The 17,804-nt window shown below is 37.8% G+C and overlaps 1 protein-coding gene across 21 annotated transcripts in view; it reads left to right on the top strand.

Annotated features, from left to right (window-relative positions):
- LOC118276813 (phospholipid transfer protein C2CD2L) overlaps nt 1-17,804 on the top strand; it is a 74,257-nt gene that overhangs the window by 8,913 nt on the left and 47,540 nt on the right. For 20 of the 21 annotated variants that reach the window (XM_050699724.1, XM_050699717.1, XM_050699716.1 and 17 more), the window contains exon 2: nt 15,384-16,178. In XM_050699724.1, the coding sequence (XP_050555681.1) occupies nt 15,552-16,178 (627 nt within the window). In that variant the 5' untranslated portion in view covers nt 15,384-15,551. Of the gene's footprint in view, nt 1-4,852; nt 4,999-15,383; nt 16,179-17,804 lie in introns of those variants that run through there. The other variant, XM_050699707.1, reaches the window with a different exon arrangement.

Raw genomic sequence — 17,804 nt, 5'->3', positions numbered from 1 at the left:
TTTCGCCACAACCCTCCTGGTTACACCTCCCCCTTGGTTACGGAAACACAAACAAAACACTTAAGTTAACTATGTCATTAGTTTAAGTAATACCTAAATAAATTATGTATTTATATAAATAAGTAGCTATGTTAATATAAAGTGAAACGATTTTTGGATGCTTCAAGCTGTTTTTGTTATTTCCCGTGGGGGTGAGCAGAGGTGGGTTTAATAGCACAATCAATTTTCGATAATTTTCTCATATCTATGGTACTTATGTCCCTTTCGGGATTAAAAAAATGACATTGTTATAACTAATATTATTAAAATTAATATTGTTCACATCTTATTCATTTTAATATGAACTGTTTTGTCTGAGAATAAACGATTTTTATTTTATTTATAACGTTATTATTATTTTTTTTAATGTGTGAAGGTTAGGATTAAGAGCGTCAATACAAAAAGGCTGTAAGCGCGCGGTCCGCGCGTTGACAGCGCGCTTTCGACATTTTCGTATTAATTCTAAAGCAAATAACGCCGTGCCGCAGCCGTTTTGTGTGTGATGACCCTTTTTTGGTAGTCGCACTTGTGACCACTCGGCCAACGAGACGATCCTATCTTATACCCTATACAAGTAGATAGATACTTAGGTACATAAAATACCTATATTTTGAGATTTCGTGAAATCCTTCACGCCCTTACAGCATCTAAGATCCCGCCATTGAATTTCAGGATCACTTGAAACTGTTTGACGTCCCATAGAGTAGACCCTCGTTGTGAAGGAGCCTCGACTTGGGAGTGTCCGCCATTTTTTATCTTTTGTCTTTGGACTTCATTTTAGGGATGCGTGGAGAGAGATTTAAAAAATATAATGCGGAAAATGTTGAAGTTATCTATTTAATGAAGAAAATAATTATTAATTTAATCAATTAATTAATTGTCATTAAATTGCAGCACATAATTGCCTACTATAATAATTATCATTTGTTACCATATTAGTTATGTTATATTTCCAGTCTACACAATTAAAAAAAAAACTAAATTAAATAAATGACCCATGAATCTTGCTCTTCTTACCCGGCAACCGTACTCACGACCACTCAACCAGAAAGGTAGTAAATATTTATTTCTAGACAACAAAAATCAATTTAGTTCGCCTTTCTATCTCTTGGGGCAAAAACCCGCCATTTTATGACGTCATCGCCGCCATGATGTCATTCTTACCTAACCTTTGGATTGCGCGCGCTTTTTTCTTTTTTTTTTTGTTCAAGGTATTAGTATTATTATGCCTAATAGGTTGGTCGATATGGCTTTATAGTTAGTATGCTCTTATAATGTTGTTGGTGTTTTTTAACCTTTCAGTTAGCTTTTAAGATTAAGTGTGGGAGAGCCATGCTTCGGCACGAATGGGCCGGCTCGACCGGAGTGACCATTGCCTCACAGAAAACAGATGTGAAACAACGCTTGCGTTGTGTGAGTAAGGTTACCGGAGGCTCAATTACACCCCTTCTCAATCCTCGATTTCTCCTTAAATTCCTAACCCAATGGAATGAGAATGGCAAGAAGGGCAACGTACTTGTATCGCCTCTGGTGTTTCGGGAGTCCATGGGCGGCGGCAATAGCTTACCATCAGGCGATGCTTTGACCCGTTTACCGGCTTATATTATATAAAAATGTCTTTTTGGTTATATTTCACGTCGCAAGTCTAGTAGTAAGTATGATATTAGGATCTAGACGTAGTCAAGAAGCTGGAGAATCGCTAAAACCAACATTTTTCCTTTGTTAGGTCGAAACCGCGAGTAACAACTAGTAATATGTAAACAGCTATGTAATATGTAATAACAGACAAAAATGAATGAATAATAAATGTATTACACGTGAAGCCGAGCCTCTGTATGACACTCCGGTGACCTGCCGACCTTGGCGAGCCAGCCAGTCTAATTAATTTTATAAATTATATCGAGGCACGTTTTGTAGCTCACTGCTTTTAATGTACTAAAAGGATTTGGGTATTAAGTATAATAAATTTACGAAAAAACAAGGTTTTTGTTCCCCAAAGGAGTAAGGAATATATTTTTAGTTGTTTTATTAATAACTAGCTACAGCTAGGTTCCTATTGATCGTAACGTGATGTTTTATACCCTATAATCTTCCTTGATAAATGGACTATCCAACACAAAAAGAATTGTTCAAATCGGACCAGTAGTTCCAGAGATTAGTGCGTTCAAACAAACAAACAAACTCTTCAGCTTTATATATTAGTGTAGAAGTGTAGATGTTAAGATATTACTTATAACTTTCCACGAAAAATGGTCTATACAATCCAACCCAAAAAGAACTATTCAAATCGGACCAGTAGTTCCAGAGATTAGCGCGTTCAAACAAACAAACAAACTCTTCAGCTTTATATATTAGCGTAGATATAGATAATACCGACAAATGTTCACTAACAAAAGCCAGGAAACTGTCAAAAGCAGCGTACACAAGTAAATTGCTTACTTAAGCATAAAACAAAAGTTGGCATACAGCCAGAAACACTAAAATCCGATTGGTAACATCTACATAATTTGGAAATTGGAGCTTTCTGCCTTTTCTTTTTGTGGAAAAGGATATGGTGGCGACTCGGTTATCGACCAACTTGAACCGAGAATACTGGTGTAAGAATGTTGGTGTTGGTCTCTTGGACTCTTCGTCAAAATACTGAATGGTAATCGAGAATACGTTTCTCACAGCAGCCTTACTTCTTTATAACATAGATCGGCAAATGATCAGACGTAACATCTCGCAGTAAGCAATCGCTGCCGCCCAGGGACACCCGAAACACTAGAGGCGTTAGGAATTTAAGGGTTGTTGAGGAATCAGGGTTTGGGAAGATTGGGAAGGGGAATAATTGGGCCTCTGGTAACTTCACTTACACAACGCAAGCGTCGGATTTCTGTTAGGCCGAAGCATGGCTTTCCCACACTTGTGTTATGGCAAACCATTTAATGTAGAGTAGAGAAGGTCCTTACTCCAGTAGTGAGCTGTTATGGGTAAAGGTAAGCGTCCACAAACCGCATCGTACGCATCGCACGCATCGGACGGATTGCATTAAACGGATTAATTTTTCAGACTGCGTCCACTATATCGACAGCCTTCGGATTGCCGAAGCGAGTATTGGAACAATCGGATTACTGATCCCACTTTCACTCGGATTTTTTCCATCGGCATTCCGTATGACGTCATCGGTACGCATCGCATGTAGGCATTGCCGATCAGTGGTCCGTATGATGCAGATCAGTGGACGCAGTTGTGTGAGTTTCTATACAAGGCAAACTAAAATCCGTTGCGTGCGGTGCGTACGATGCGGGCCTATGGACGCTTGTCTTTAAGAGGAATCAACTCAATAATAACTTGTTAATTGAACTAAAAGTAACAGATTCAGGTTATCGAGAGCAAGGGCAAAGAAATTAACACCTATACATACACTGAATTTTGGTTTACAAATTCATTTTTTTTAAACACTCGGTCAAGGCGTCTGGGTCGAATTAATTTGTACTCTATTCCTTAAAGTTTAAGGTTGGTTTTTGTTGGGTAGGGATTTCATTACCAGTCGCTAAGTATACAGATGATATCATTTAGTATTGCTTGTTTTAATTAATAAGTGCTAACTGCTGTACTCAGAGTCATCTAATGGTTACTTAACCCAGTCCTTAGCAATTGTTTTCGATACAAAATCATTTATTTATTTATTTTATTTATTTAACTTTTTGCAACTTATCGTACAATGGTGATTAATGCCATAGGCATCCTTGCTAGCCAACCTTTAGGTGATGCAGTGAGAATGTGGTCGGTGCAACAAAGTGATAGAACATTACTACTAAGGAATAGTTTAAGTAATCATTAAATGTCTCTGAGTATGGCAGTAGGTGCTGGACTTAATAAACCCTTTTTTAACTATTAATAAGTATGATTTACTAATTCTGACTGTGGCTGTGCTACTGGCTACCGTGCAAAGTGTAGCGTGTTCGATTACCGCACGGAACAACTCTTTGTGTGATCCACAAATTGTTACTACATTGATACTGATTACATTGTAATACAAAGCAAAACTACAATTAAAAACAAATTAAGACTGGTGCTGAAAAAATTAAAAACGAAAATATCAGAGTAATCCATATTATACCTTAATCTCGAAGATTTATAGTTCGTTTTAGCTCGTAGCTATAAAACACCGTGTTCTCATACCGCTTGCCTCGCTTTCTTGAACACATGATGGCCTGAAATGGTTTTTTCAGCGACTAACGGGAATATTTCAGGTATGCAACTATGTATGTAGAGATAGAAATACATTATTTTCATAATACTTAGTCATTTTTACAACTGTTTCGATCAAGTCATCAAGTGACACAACTGACGAGGAAGTTGGGGTTTGATTATCGGGTCGAGAACAGTTTTACTGAATTCTTTCAGTTTTAGATAATTCTCGTCTGTTGAATTCAAATTCGGACCAGTAGTTCAGTAGATTGACGCATTTTATGGTATAAGCCGGTAAACGAACAGACGTGTAATCTGATGGTAAGCAATCGCCGCCGCCTATGGACACCCGAAGCACCAGAGGCGTTACAAGTACATTGCCGGCCTTTTGGGGTTAGGAATTTAAAGGTTGTTGTTGTCACGCCTCGCCCAAGGCGAGAGAAGTAATTGGATGATTTTCCTCCTTAAAAAAGGGTTGTTGGAGAAACGGTTTTCTGTGAGTGTGTGCGTTTAAATAAACAAATCCGTCAGCTTTATAATTATTGTGATAATTAAGTAAAATCATGCTCCATATTGTGATCTATAAGAATGACACATTTTTAAAAACATAAGGTTAGGTCATATACCTACTTACATATTAGGCATTAAGATGCTGGAAATGAGTCAGTTTACCTCCGCGGTTGGCCCTGAGTGGTCATGTCTGTGTGTGCGATAGTGACTTTATTTACGTAATTATTTAAATAATAATAAACTATTATGGTCGATGACCGTGTTTGTGAATAGGTGAGGTTTTAATTTTGTATTATTAAAGTTTCAAGTTATTCTTAATAATCTATACTAATGCTAATCTATAATGCAACCCAAAAGCACGGCAACGCACTTGTAACGACTCTGGTGTTTCGGGTGACGGCGGCGATTACTATTACCATCAAGTGATTCGTCTGCTCGTTTATTGGCTTGATCGGAAAACAAGAATTGTATTGTGAATCTTATTGAAAAAGAGAAACTTATGCAGTTTCTTGCTCGTTCTTCTGCATAGGAATCTACATTTCGGAACGAGCAAATAGAGCAACTAGAGGAGTGACTGACAGACAGACATTTTTAATAGTATAATATTTACTTGGACGTTCAATAGTGCCTTTCTGGTCTATTCGAAAAAGAATGACTCTTGACTTTCGTTATAAAGAGGAATTGTTTGTTTGTTTATGTGCATCGAATAAGCTCCGAAACTACTGAACTTAAGTTTTTTGGCGAAGTCGTTGTGGATAGATATTGTAAACAGGGAAACCGTGTCATATCGCAACCGAGCTTTTCAAAAATGGGATTTTGTATCTAGAGTTTCTTACTCCATTCGAAGCTATTGGAACGAGCACATAGCTTCACTGACAGACAGACTGACGGACAATTCTCTTTGATGTTTAAATTTTTTGATGGCTTTCTTCCTTTTTTGATGGAACCTTCAAAAGGCGCCTAGCTTTTCGGGGATAAAAGACAAGAGAGTGTGGTATTTCTACCTCACTAAGACCACCTCGGTGGTCACCCTCAATACCTATAAGGGGTACCGAATCTTTTTAGTAGACCTGCTCCGGAGGCCGCACTATGGCACCCTGTATACGTAGGGAATGATCACACAAAGAGTTATTCAATGCGGGAATTGTATTCACAACACCTTGCGTAGCAGTCGGCTGCTCAGACACCGCACTAACCTTGCTATCGATAAAATATGAATCGCTGAAAATGTCATGTTACTTAAATACATGCAGATGTTTATCATTTATATTTATTAGGTCATATCTATACTTCTATACTATACTAATATTATAAAGCTGAAGAGTTTGTTTGTTTGACCGCGCTAAAACATCACGCTATGACCAGTAGGAGCCAAGTAGAACGGGTGAAACCGCGCGGAAGTAGCTAGTAATATAGCTAAGGAGTTCGTTTGTTTGTTTGAACGCGCTAATCTCAGGAACTACTGGTCCGATTTGAATAATTCTTTTTGTGTTGGATAGCGCATTTATCGAGGAAGGTTATAGGCTATAAATCATCACGCCACGATCAATAGGAACCGAGCACAGCGGGTGAAACTGCGCGGAAGTAGCTAGTTAATAATATGTATTTGGCCATGTTCAAAATGTTCTGATATGCAACACTGATATGGTACCTCTACCTACACAAATATACTTTTAAAGGTAAATAATGAATTGCATTGATAAGGATAAATGTACAACTAATGTACTGTTTGTTATGTAATCATAAGTTAGCAAGGTTATACATATTTATTTTAAAAGGTTATTGGTGTAACACTGCGTTTTTCTCATGTAATGTGTTTGTGTAATAATACATTCTGTATTATGTTAGAAATCTTAAATCTTCAGGAAACTATCCTCATTAATCAACATCATCAACAGCTGCAGACAGTGGCGTAACTATAGGGTTAGCAAGCCGGCGGCAAGTTGAAAAATTATCATCATGAACTATATTTTTTTATATTGGAAAGAGAGGATCATCCAACGAATTTGCCGCGGAAACAGTATATGTAGTTACGCCACTGGCTGCAGACCAAAGCCTCTTCTCACACGGAGAAGTTGTTAGAGCATTTATCACCACCCTAGCTCAGTGCGGGTTGACTTTCCTCGCGATGTTTTTCTTTACCGTTAGTCAGTGGTGTCTAAATAATCTTAAAAAGTACATATAAATCGGAAAAAGTCACATTGGTACTTTGCCGTTGGTAGGTTTCAAACCCGCACTCTCATGCATGAGAAGCGGGCGTCTTAAACCTCTGGACCACCACGACATTTCATCGTCAATAGTCCGTGCCAAAAGTCCAGATTTGTCGTTGCAGCTTCGTGAACTGTTTTTATTGCTTCTAAGCAAAAAGCAAGCATTCGTCATTTACAGGCCACCAATTGTTTGTGAAGGATGCATGCATTCGTCAAAAACGCGGCTTGGACAGCTACCATTAATGTAACGCCTTCTCGTCTAACTTTAGAACTTCATCATCATTATCATCATCAGCCTGTTCTCGTCCACTGCTGGACATAGGCCTCTCCAATGGCACGCCACTGAGCTAGATCTTCAGCTCTACGCATCCAACATTAGAAGTTAAGACGAGATATTTACCATGTTTATTTATGTCTGAGTTTCCTATATTTCGGCACTGTTGCAAGTGCCATGATCACGGATGAACTGGAGTATATGCGGGTGGATGTTTAAGAGCAGACAAATCGGTCTACCCTCTTTTTAGTTCGTTCTTTCAGTACTGTGGAATTAAAACTGCATCCAAAACATGACCACTTCACTGAAGGATATAAGTAGCAACAAATCACATAGAGCTGTGTTATCAGTGTACCCTATTATTTCTTATCACTACTGAACGGTACAGCATTATATTTTACATTGAATGCCATTTTGATTGCATTGGTGACATTGAAATATGGTATGGCTATTTTTTATTTAACTTTGTTTAGAATTCTGCCTGGCAACTCCTTAAAACCATAATTGGATCAGCCAAAAGGTGTACTGCTGAATATAAATCTCTCCAATGACTTCCAGATCGGCTAATTGGAAATACTTAGCGACCTGCATCTAGTGAATTCCTTTAAGTAAATCAATTACTCAATTAGACTCAATTAGTTTCTCAAGTGTTGGAGAGCCATGCTTCGACATGAATAGGTCGTCTTAACCGGTGATACCACGGCCTTACAGAAAAGCGGCGTGAAACAACGCTTGCCTTGTATTTCGTTGTGTAAGTGAGGTTATCGGAGGCGCAATTACCCCGCTCCCCAATCCCAGATATTCAACAACCCTTAAACCCCCAAAAGGCCGGCAACGCACTTGTAACGCCTCTATCATTTCGGGTGTCTATGGCCGGCGACGATTGCTTGCTATCAGGTAATCATCTGCTCGCTACCACACCAAGAGCCCATACTTTTGATCAGCATAAAACTGACGAGGCCAGAATCGCCTGCTCGCTACCATTCCTTCATATTCTTTAATGAACCATATTTTTCATGACTTTAAGGTCCAATTGAAAAGGAGATGGCGGGACGAACTCAACAGCTATGACAAGGATTGGCCGCAAAAAGCTTTAAACAGAGAGGAGTGGAAGGAGGCCTTTGCCTTACAGTGGGACGATTATGGCTGAAATCTAAATCTAAATCTAAAGTCCAATTCAAACTTGAAGCAGTTACATGAGGAGCATACAGTTTATTAGGCCTTAGTAACAATTAAGAATCATTATTGACTCACTACCTAATCCGTAAAATCATCATTGGTGAGCTAATTAACCAGAAGTGCGTACTCTATCAACTAATATGGTTAATTGTAACTCCTGTAATAAGGGTTCTAATCATGGTCGAGTAATAACTTCCAAGGTTAAGTTTAACCGTAAATTAATACCAGTTAACATGGCGTAAACCTTCGGTTTTTTACACACAGTTGAATTCCTAATTAGAGTCAATTATTTTGTGAATTCTTTAGTATGGTGTTGAGATTTGTAAACTGCCTCTGTTCTTCGTTACTCAAAGTTGTTTGTTGAATTGTTGTTAGGTTATTTTATGTCATGGAATAGGCGGAAAATGAGCGAACAGATCACCTGTTGGTAAAAGATCAGACACCGGTCATGTAATCAATTCGTTGCGTCTCAAGTAGGGATAAGTAGGTTTTCTTAAATAAGTTCGTGATTGAATGGTGATATTCACTCCACAGGCTTGCTGGATGAGACAGGAAGTTTTGCACATAGTTGTGGACTGGCAACCATTTTACAAATCCTCAGCAATAACATGATTGTACTGAATATAATCCGAAATCACTCTTGAATAAAAACGTTCTTTATACAAAATCGGTCGAAAGGAACCTAACTTCATACGTTTAAAACTACAAGCGGAAAACATAATACCTATAGGTATACTAACTTAATAACCTACATAAACACCAAGTACCTAGGTATCATCCGCGAGTCACATCACAACAATAAGACTCATTGTTAGGTATGAATAATAAAGACTACGTTACGAATTTGGTTGCAAAATGAAATGAGGTCATAAATATTTTTGTAGGTACCACAAAATAAATAACGTAATTTGATTATTTAATACGAGTTAATTGCGGGTACTAGCTTGAGCAAAATGGCGGAAATGTAGCGTGTACTGTGCTTTTTTTTGAGGGGGGAAAATCGTCATATGACTTTTCCCGCCTTGGGCGAAGTAAGAGAGAGTGTCAGAGACTCACTTAAAACCACTCCGTTCCTACTCATACCCTTCGAACCGGAGCCCCGGTAAAACCGCTAGGTAGTCCGCAACTCCGGACCAGGAATCAGCCCTACTGGACCACATCTGTGGTGGTCTGATGGCTCTTTGAAATGTAAGAACCTAATCCAGGGTCGTGACAGATCGCCAATTATTAAAACCGGTAAAATAACATTAAAAAGTTAGGCTGCACGACGTCTCTGCGTCCGCGCACGCTGCTCATGAGGAAAACTCCCTCTGTAACTCGAAACGAGTTAATAATTTTTGTCAGTATATTTACATGAGCAAACCGTTATTTTTAGTTGACATTAAAAATATTAATCAAAGTCAATATATAAATTAAAGTTAATTGATAGTATATATCCTGATTCGAACTACACATTTAATAAATAACAATTAATTTTGCTTTAAAATGTCAAGCCAAGGATTATATTTAAAAAAATCACAAGAAATTCACGATATAATCATTTGCCGCTGGCCCAATTGGGAGAGCCCTTTTTGAGGGGGAAAAATCATCCAATGACTTCTTTCGCATTAGGCGAGGTGAGAGGGAGTGTCAGACTCTTACTGACTAAAAACCACCCCGTTCCTACTTCTGCTTTTCGAGCTCTGGTAAAACGCTAGGCAGTCCGCAGCTCCAGGATTGAGCCCTATTGTCAGCAGTGGACGACTTGTGGTTGAAATATTATGACAATGATGATATGAATCCAAATTGAAATTTATCAACTTAATATTGCATAAATAAAAGCTAGAAACAAAGTAAAACATCAAACCGCCCGCCATTTTATATACCACAGACGAATAATAATTTAAATTCAGTGCACATAGATTAAAAATTCAGCTGTTAATCTATGACCTCGCGATGATGTCATTCAAGGTCAGGTCGGCCGATACTGTTGCATTACGTGTCGTTATATCCATAGCAAGTGGTGACGTAAGCAATTGCTATTAGACTTTAATTAGAACGTTCGGTTAAATGTCGAATTATTTTTGTTAATTTTGTTGGTAATTACGCAACGTCACGCCTTTTATCCCCGAAGGGGTAGGCAGAGGTGCACATTACGACACGTAATGCCGCTTTACAATGTACACCCACTTTTCACCACTTGTGTTATATTAAGTCCCATGTAAAAGAGGGGTGATTGTTATATACTGGGTACAATTCCAGACTCTGTGCAACCACTGAGAAATTTTAGAAAAACCGAAAAAATCCCAGTTATACTTTGCCCCACTCGGGAATTGAACCCTAATATTAGTAAGTTGGTAATCTTCATTTAAATAAACGTTTGATTTGTAAGATGACATGTTTCTACGTTCGTATGCACGCAACGCACTAAAGAGGTGATTTTGGTTCGACCAAGTCAATGAGGTAAAGGCTAAAATTAAAATTTAATGAATTTAAATGTTATTATTAGACATCTCAAGTCTCATCACCTTGATTAATTAATAATAAATTATTTCTAGCTTAATATTAACACTTTAAATGCCATGGGGGAAAGAGACTGGCGCTAGCGGAAGATTTGCCTTCAACAGATTTTTGTTGGCAAAGTCTTAAATAACACCTAGGTACTCGAACCCAGACTTAGATAAAGAACTACTTTAAAGCGGAATTTCATTTCATTCCAAATGAAATTCCGCTTTAAAGGATAATCGTTCCAAAAGGCATCAAGTCGACTGCACGGTTGGCACGGTGGCTGGGCAATTGGCTGCCGTGCAACGTGTAGCGGGTTCGATTGCCGCACGGAGCAACGCTTTGTGTGATCCACAATTTGTCGTCTGGGTGTCATGAGTATGTGAACCATTTTTGTTTATTAGGTATTTTTAAATATATGTGTAAATGAAAAAGCCAAGGTCAGACATATAATATAATGTATATGGTGTTAATGCTTTGAATGTTTAATTACATCGTGTTTGTTTCTATAAGGCTTTGTTTAATTGTTCATTGTTTAATTTAATGAAAAGGTCGGCCGTGACATGAAAATTTATATGTTTAACTGATGGAATATCTCGAATGTCACATTTATTTTGATGATTAATGTGAGTGTTCTTATGTACATGTAAGTACATAGTTATCATTATTTTTAAAGTCTTAATTTTTATATGAATTTCAATCGTAGGCCTCTTTTTTAAAACCTGAAAAATATATAAAATGTGACCGATTATTTTGTAAAAGCCATTATAACAATATTGAAGAAAAATTACAAATTACCACAACGATATATGTATAAAAGAAAAAAGATATTTTCATTCTTTTGTATACAAAAAAAATAAATATAGATGTATGGTAGATAGCTGAAATACATATTAATGAACAGAAAATTCAAGTACCTACTCACAAAAAAGTAAAGATATTATTATTTTTAAATAAATAAATACCTAACCATGAACTCTTCATTGTACCTATTTATTATTCAGTACTCACTACAAAAACCATAATTTTCCCCTAACATCATTATTTATTGACTGTCAAGGACTTTATATCGTTATGCTATTAATAATTCATAACACAGAATCTGAAATTAATTTACCTGCTACACGTAATAGGCACTCGTTTGGCGGGATTGGTTATCAGTAGTGAAGTGACTCACTGGTTGCGTTGAAACATGCTTAATTTTATTGACAGAATGACTTGAGCGCGAAATAATATCTTTTATGGAATCTGATAGCAATTTTACTTGTCATTTGATATGTACATAATAGGTAACGGATTTTTTTTTTTTGAGTTACTAGCTGACCCAGCTCACGTTGTTTTGCCTTATAAATTATTTCGTCAAAAAAAAATTAAGGGTGAACAACCCTTATCACTTAGGGGTATGGAAAATAGATAGTAGCCGATTCTCAGACCTACTGAATACGCATATAAAATTTGGTAAAAATCGGTAAAGCCGTTTCGGAGGAGTACGGTAACTAACATTGTGACATGAAAATTTTAAGTATATTAGAAGATAATATCAGGAGACAATATTTTTTTACTCTCTGACAAACGTGAACCTTTTAATCTGTGATTTCTACTCTCACCAAGCATAGATATTATGGCAAACCCTCTTATGTACAAAAGTCCTATAGTTCAGCGATGAAATTACGCAGCCTATTGATAATAATTTCAAATTCCATCCAGCTCCATACAGCAGTTTTAGAGTAATTCGCCAACATATCAATTCACGTACAACATTTATGTATGTATGACCCCTCTGACATTGACACTATAAATAACAATGTTATATTATCTAATCAAATTAAAAACTTCACCGGAATATTGGTCTAATTAACACTTGTATTTGAGGTCATAAATCAAGTATGGCGGCCGATAGCCAGAATTAGGTCATCCCGTCTACCGTCTGTCATGATTGTGAGTACTAGACTTTAGGCTTATGACTCAGGTTGAGTCAGCCTTATGTAGCTTTTTCACCAGAGATGTGCTATGTAGCCTAAGTAAGCTGTGAAACTTTCTGACGTTATGCTGTTATACAATGTACACCCACGTTTCACCATTTATGTTATAAGACCCATGTAATAGGAGGTGAGCCTATTACTATAAGCTTTTTTTTTTGAGGGGGGAAAATCATACAATGTCTTCTCCCGCCTTGGGCGAGGCGAGAGGGAGTGTCAGACTTACTGACTAAAAACCACCCCGTTCCTACTCCTGCTTTTCTCCCGAGGTCCCGGTAGGTAGTCCGCAGCTCCGGATGTAGAAGAAGATGTGATAACTAAGCAAAACTATGTGACCGTTTCCTCTGATAATAAGCTATGTGTGAGGAAGATGCGCAGTTCGAGTATGCGATGTATCAATAGTAGCGAAACCATCCATAGCATGCAACTTTTCCATATAAAAAGCATAGCTTCGCTGAATCCGTTTCCACTAGTGCTAATCTATGTATACCAATGAATATGATGGAAACCAAACGCATCCACAGCAACGTAGCATAGCATATCTCTGGTAGAAAAATAACCTTAGATGGTACATATTTCAATGTGGGTTTGAGGTTCGACGCTGATTTTTGTTTAATCCCCGAAGGCGTAGACAAGAGGCAAACATCCAAACAAAATTTCAAATTTATAATATGAGAATGATAAACGCTTCCACGTCACATTAATAGAAAAATTATAAGTACTTACGTTTAATGACGACGATGATTCACTTCTCCCATAACACCACATAATTTTGATCTTGAAACAGCACTAACACGTTTAACCTTGTCCAGTTAATATATCTCTGTTAATTGGTTTAATGAAAATTGGATTAGACGGTTACACACTCAGATTAACTAATTGTCTACAAATAAAATAAACACTACCCACGTTATTTTTGTAATACTACTTATCCTGTAACTCCTAAATGGATTAATGATGTCTATACGTTTTGACATCTCTTATTATGATTTACTAGCTTTTATAGGCTTTTTTTATTGGGACAAGCCCGCCACAACTTGCCATACTGTTGCAACTCCTGTAAGCCAGGATCTACAGTAGACACAACAATTTTGTTTTATCGGCTTTGGAGGTTGTAGACTAGATTTATTTTTTTATCTCTATACGATCGATGATGTATTTTCGTGAATCTCTCTTTTTAACCGACTTCCCAAAAAGAAGGTGATTCTCATCCATTCGGTTTTATGCGGTTGCGTTTTTTTTTGGAAATGTGATGCTCTTTCTACATATCCTAAGTTACTTGTCGTCGACGCAAATATAATCATAATGCTCTACCAGAGACGTCATACCATTCTTCACATAATCTTCTAAAATATTTGGTCATCCTCTTCCGATCCATTCACATTTAAATACAGCACTCGTTTTGTCGTTTTTTTATGGTAAACGAACTGACGAATCACCTGATCGTAAGCAATCGTCGCCGCCCATGGACACCCGAAACACCAGAGGCGTTACAAGTGCGTTGCCGATTTTTTGGGGGTTAGGAATTTAAGTGTTGTTGGGGAATCGGGGTAATTGAGCCTGCGGTAACCTCTTACACGTCGGTATTCTGTGAGGCCGTGATATCACTCCGGTCGAGCTGGCTAAAATCGTATACATATAACTAAATTATATGGCATCTTTTCCTAGCCCTTACACGCATTTAAAACACCTTTCTTTTCCACCGATCCCTTCGTCAGTTTGATCGTCATTTATATGTGCTACTGTACACTGTAACTTAGTAATTACATCATCAGTTACGCTTGACCGCCACGTTATATCATGGGTACCTACAACATACAACATACAAACATATAGTGCCTTATGTATGACAATAGACGATTGCCTATTGTTTTCCATGACATTGTTACCTTATGTGGTGTGTCGTGAACTCAATTTTTGAGATGGTAGAATTTCTTTTTAGTGTCTTAAAGAAAATAGATGTAATAGGGTAGATGATTAATGTTATTTCTGTTATATAGTTAGGAAATGAAAAAATATTAGACACGTATTTTTTATTTTCTTACGGAAAATAATACTTTCGAAGATATGTCAATTTGAAATCCCGCGTGACTTCACTTTTAGAGACATTTTATACGTAGAAATTACGTATTTGTTCCTACTCTATATATATACTTTGATTTTGTTATGTCTAATATTTTATGATTACCCAGATGACTAATTATTTTTTTTTATTTTCATACCCCGTCATCATCCCTATTATTAGTTAATTACATGTCTTGAGAAAAATTCAACAAAATTAAATGCAATCGAAATCTGTCCAGGTGTTTTTGTGCTACAAATTGAGTGATTAGCACTTATGACACGAATTTGCTTACAATGCGAGTCAAATTAGGTCGTTATTTTAATTTTGCTGGCAATTAGGTAAATTTATATTTTTCGATTTTGCGGAAAAGAATGATTTACAGCTTTAAATAAGTGTCATGACGTTAAGGTATGAAAACATAGTAAAATTGTAAATACTTACTAAATTGTTTTGTTTGTTTGTTACAGAGTCTAAAAACAATGCAGGAAACCCGAGGGTAGCTGAAACTACGAAAAACACGAACGAACGAAATGTTAATAAACTGTAACTGAACGCATTCAAAACAGAGAGAGACACAGCGAGAGAAAGAGACAGAGCTCAATCCGAAAATAGTGCGTTCGAAAATAGAAAAAAAAATGGCTCAATCTCAGTCAGTGATCGAAGACACAGCGGCGGGGACGGGCGCCGCGCGCTGGTGGGAAGCACCATGGAAAACTATGGCCGACTTAGCCGAAGCAGTTGACGATCTCATATGTAGTTTCGATTATATGGACACTGCCATGGACAACCTAGTCATGCTAATCTTCATATGGATCCTATTCTCCATCGTCCTGTTAGGCATCGCGAAATGGGCGTATTCCCGCTTCGCGAACAAAGTAGCCGAGGTCGATACAAAACAAAAAGCGACTGTCGAAGAAGTGAAGAAAACGTCCAACGAAATTATTAATAGTGCTGATAGTGTGCTAGTTACCAGTGCTAAGGTTAAGAGTGCTTCGTTTAAACCTGCTAAGCCCACTGGGTTCGTGCCAGCCACTCCTCCGAACAAGAGAAGGTTGGGGCGCATGTCCCCCGGGCCCGAACAGCTGACGCTGAAGAAACACCAGAGCATCATAGTACCGACGTGCACGGGCCCCGACCCGCCGAGCGTGCAATGGGTGAACGACCTATTGACGTGGTTATATAATGATCTAGTTATTGTGAATGAACTGGTGCAGCAATGGATTGTGTCCATGAACGAGTTCTCCAAGAAGTCCGTCGAAGAGGTGAGTTTGTATAGCGACTGTCTATTTGCTTATATTTTTTTTTATCTGTGCCATAGGTTTGTCATAGACAATTTGTGTTGTCGCGTCGCGTGTCTCTGGTAGTTCTATTTTGTTCGTTTGTATGCGTCACAGTTGTGACAGTATTTAGGTTTTAGTAATAGGTATTAATATAAAGATTATTATGTTTGTTCCTTACATAATCACGGGACCACAGGGTCCCGGACCTTTGGAAGGCGTACGAGGGGCCGAAGCCAACTCGCAGAGGCCCGTTGAACAATTTTAATCTAAATGTAATGGGACATCAGCCGGCGATTATCCCTGTATGCACTATGGAAGTACACCAAAGGACAATCCCCGGTTGATGCAGGACTATTGTGAGATATGGTAAAAGGAAATGATAGGGATATGGGTGTGGGTGGCTGTGGAATAGTTAACCGGTTAACTATGGGGACTATGGCCCCTGCCCCTGACCAATATTGAAAAATACGGATAAACAGGCAGGGGGTGACTCGCAAACTCAATAGTGGGCCCCTGAAACGGCCGCTAGCATGTAGCGACAAGGGAAGCAACATCCGTTGAGCTGCTTGAGGAAGGGAGGGCATCCCACGGCTATCAGAGCAATCCCGGAAGTACGGTCAAGACTCCTACCAGCATCTTACTGGGATACGTCCTTCCCCCAAGTGGAGCTGAAGGCAACTCCACTTGTTATATTATATATTATTATTATTATTTCGTTTCCGGCTGTCATAAGAGTAGCAGTGCAATATAAGTGCTCCCGAGTTTCTTATTTATTAACCAGTGAAAACCAGCAAATATCTATCCAAAGTGGGAAAAAATCACTGCACCAAAGTCAAAACAATTTGAATTGGCAAAAACAAATCACTTAAAATCGGATTACATTGGAAAATATCACCAACATCGATAGTTACCACAGTTTGGAGGTTAGAATTCCTTTATTACATTCCTTCGACATTTCTATTGTGGACATATCAACTGTCAACCTGACGCCTGACACATCTCACTGACGTAAACAATCGCAGTAATACCAACGCCACAGACGTAACATTAACGTTCGGATACACATAGACTGATACGTTTGGTTACTGCATTATGGATAGTAAGGGTATGTCAGAGGAAATGCTACAACTATTTCAATTGATGAAAATGGAATTAGAAAAACAAACAACAACAATTACACAGAACATTACTGATACCTTAATGCGCACTATAGACGATAAAATACAACCATTATTGGAAGAAAATAAACACTTAAAATCTGAAGTGCAAACATTGAATAGAAAAATAAACCATTTGGAAGAGATGAACAGGAAGAACAATATAATATTACACGGCGTCAAGAAAACTGAGAATAATTATACAGAGTTATTCAACATAATAAAGGATATTTTACAAAACTTGAATGTTAAAATAGAAAAATTCGAAATAAATAAATTCTTTAGATTGGGAAGAAAACAAGATGGAAGCAAAATCAGACCCACACTCGTTTCGTTTACGTCATATCAAAGGAAGGCAGAAATAATGAAAAATAAAGCAAAAATGCCACATAAGACTTTTCTTACTGAAGATTTCTCAAAAGAAACGCTAGAACTACGTAAAAACCTACAG

Source organism: Spodoptera frugiperda, chromosome 17, assembly GCF_023101765.2.
Source record: "Spodoptera frugiperda isolate SF20-4 chromosome 17, AGI-APGP_CSIRO_Sfru_2.0, whole genome shotgun sequence".
NCBI lineage: Eukaryota > Metazoa > Arthropoda > Insecta > Lepidoptera > Noctuidae > Spodoptera > Spodoptera frugiperda.
Note: the sequence above shows the minus strand (reverse complement) of the source record. Positions and strands in the feature narration are given on the sequence as shown.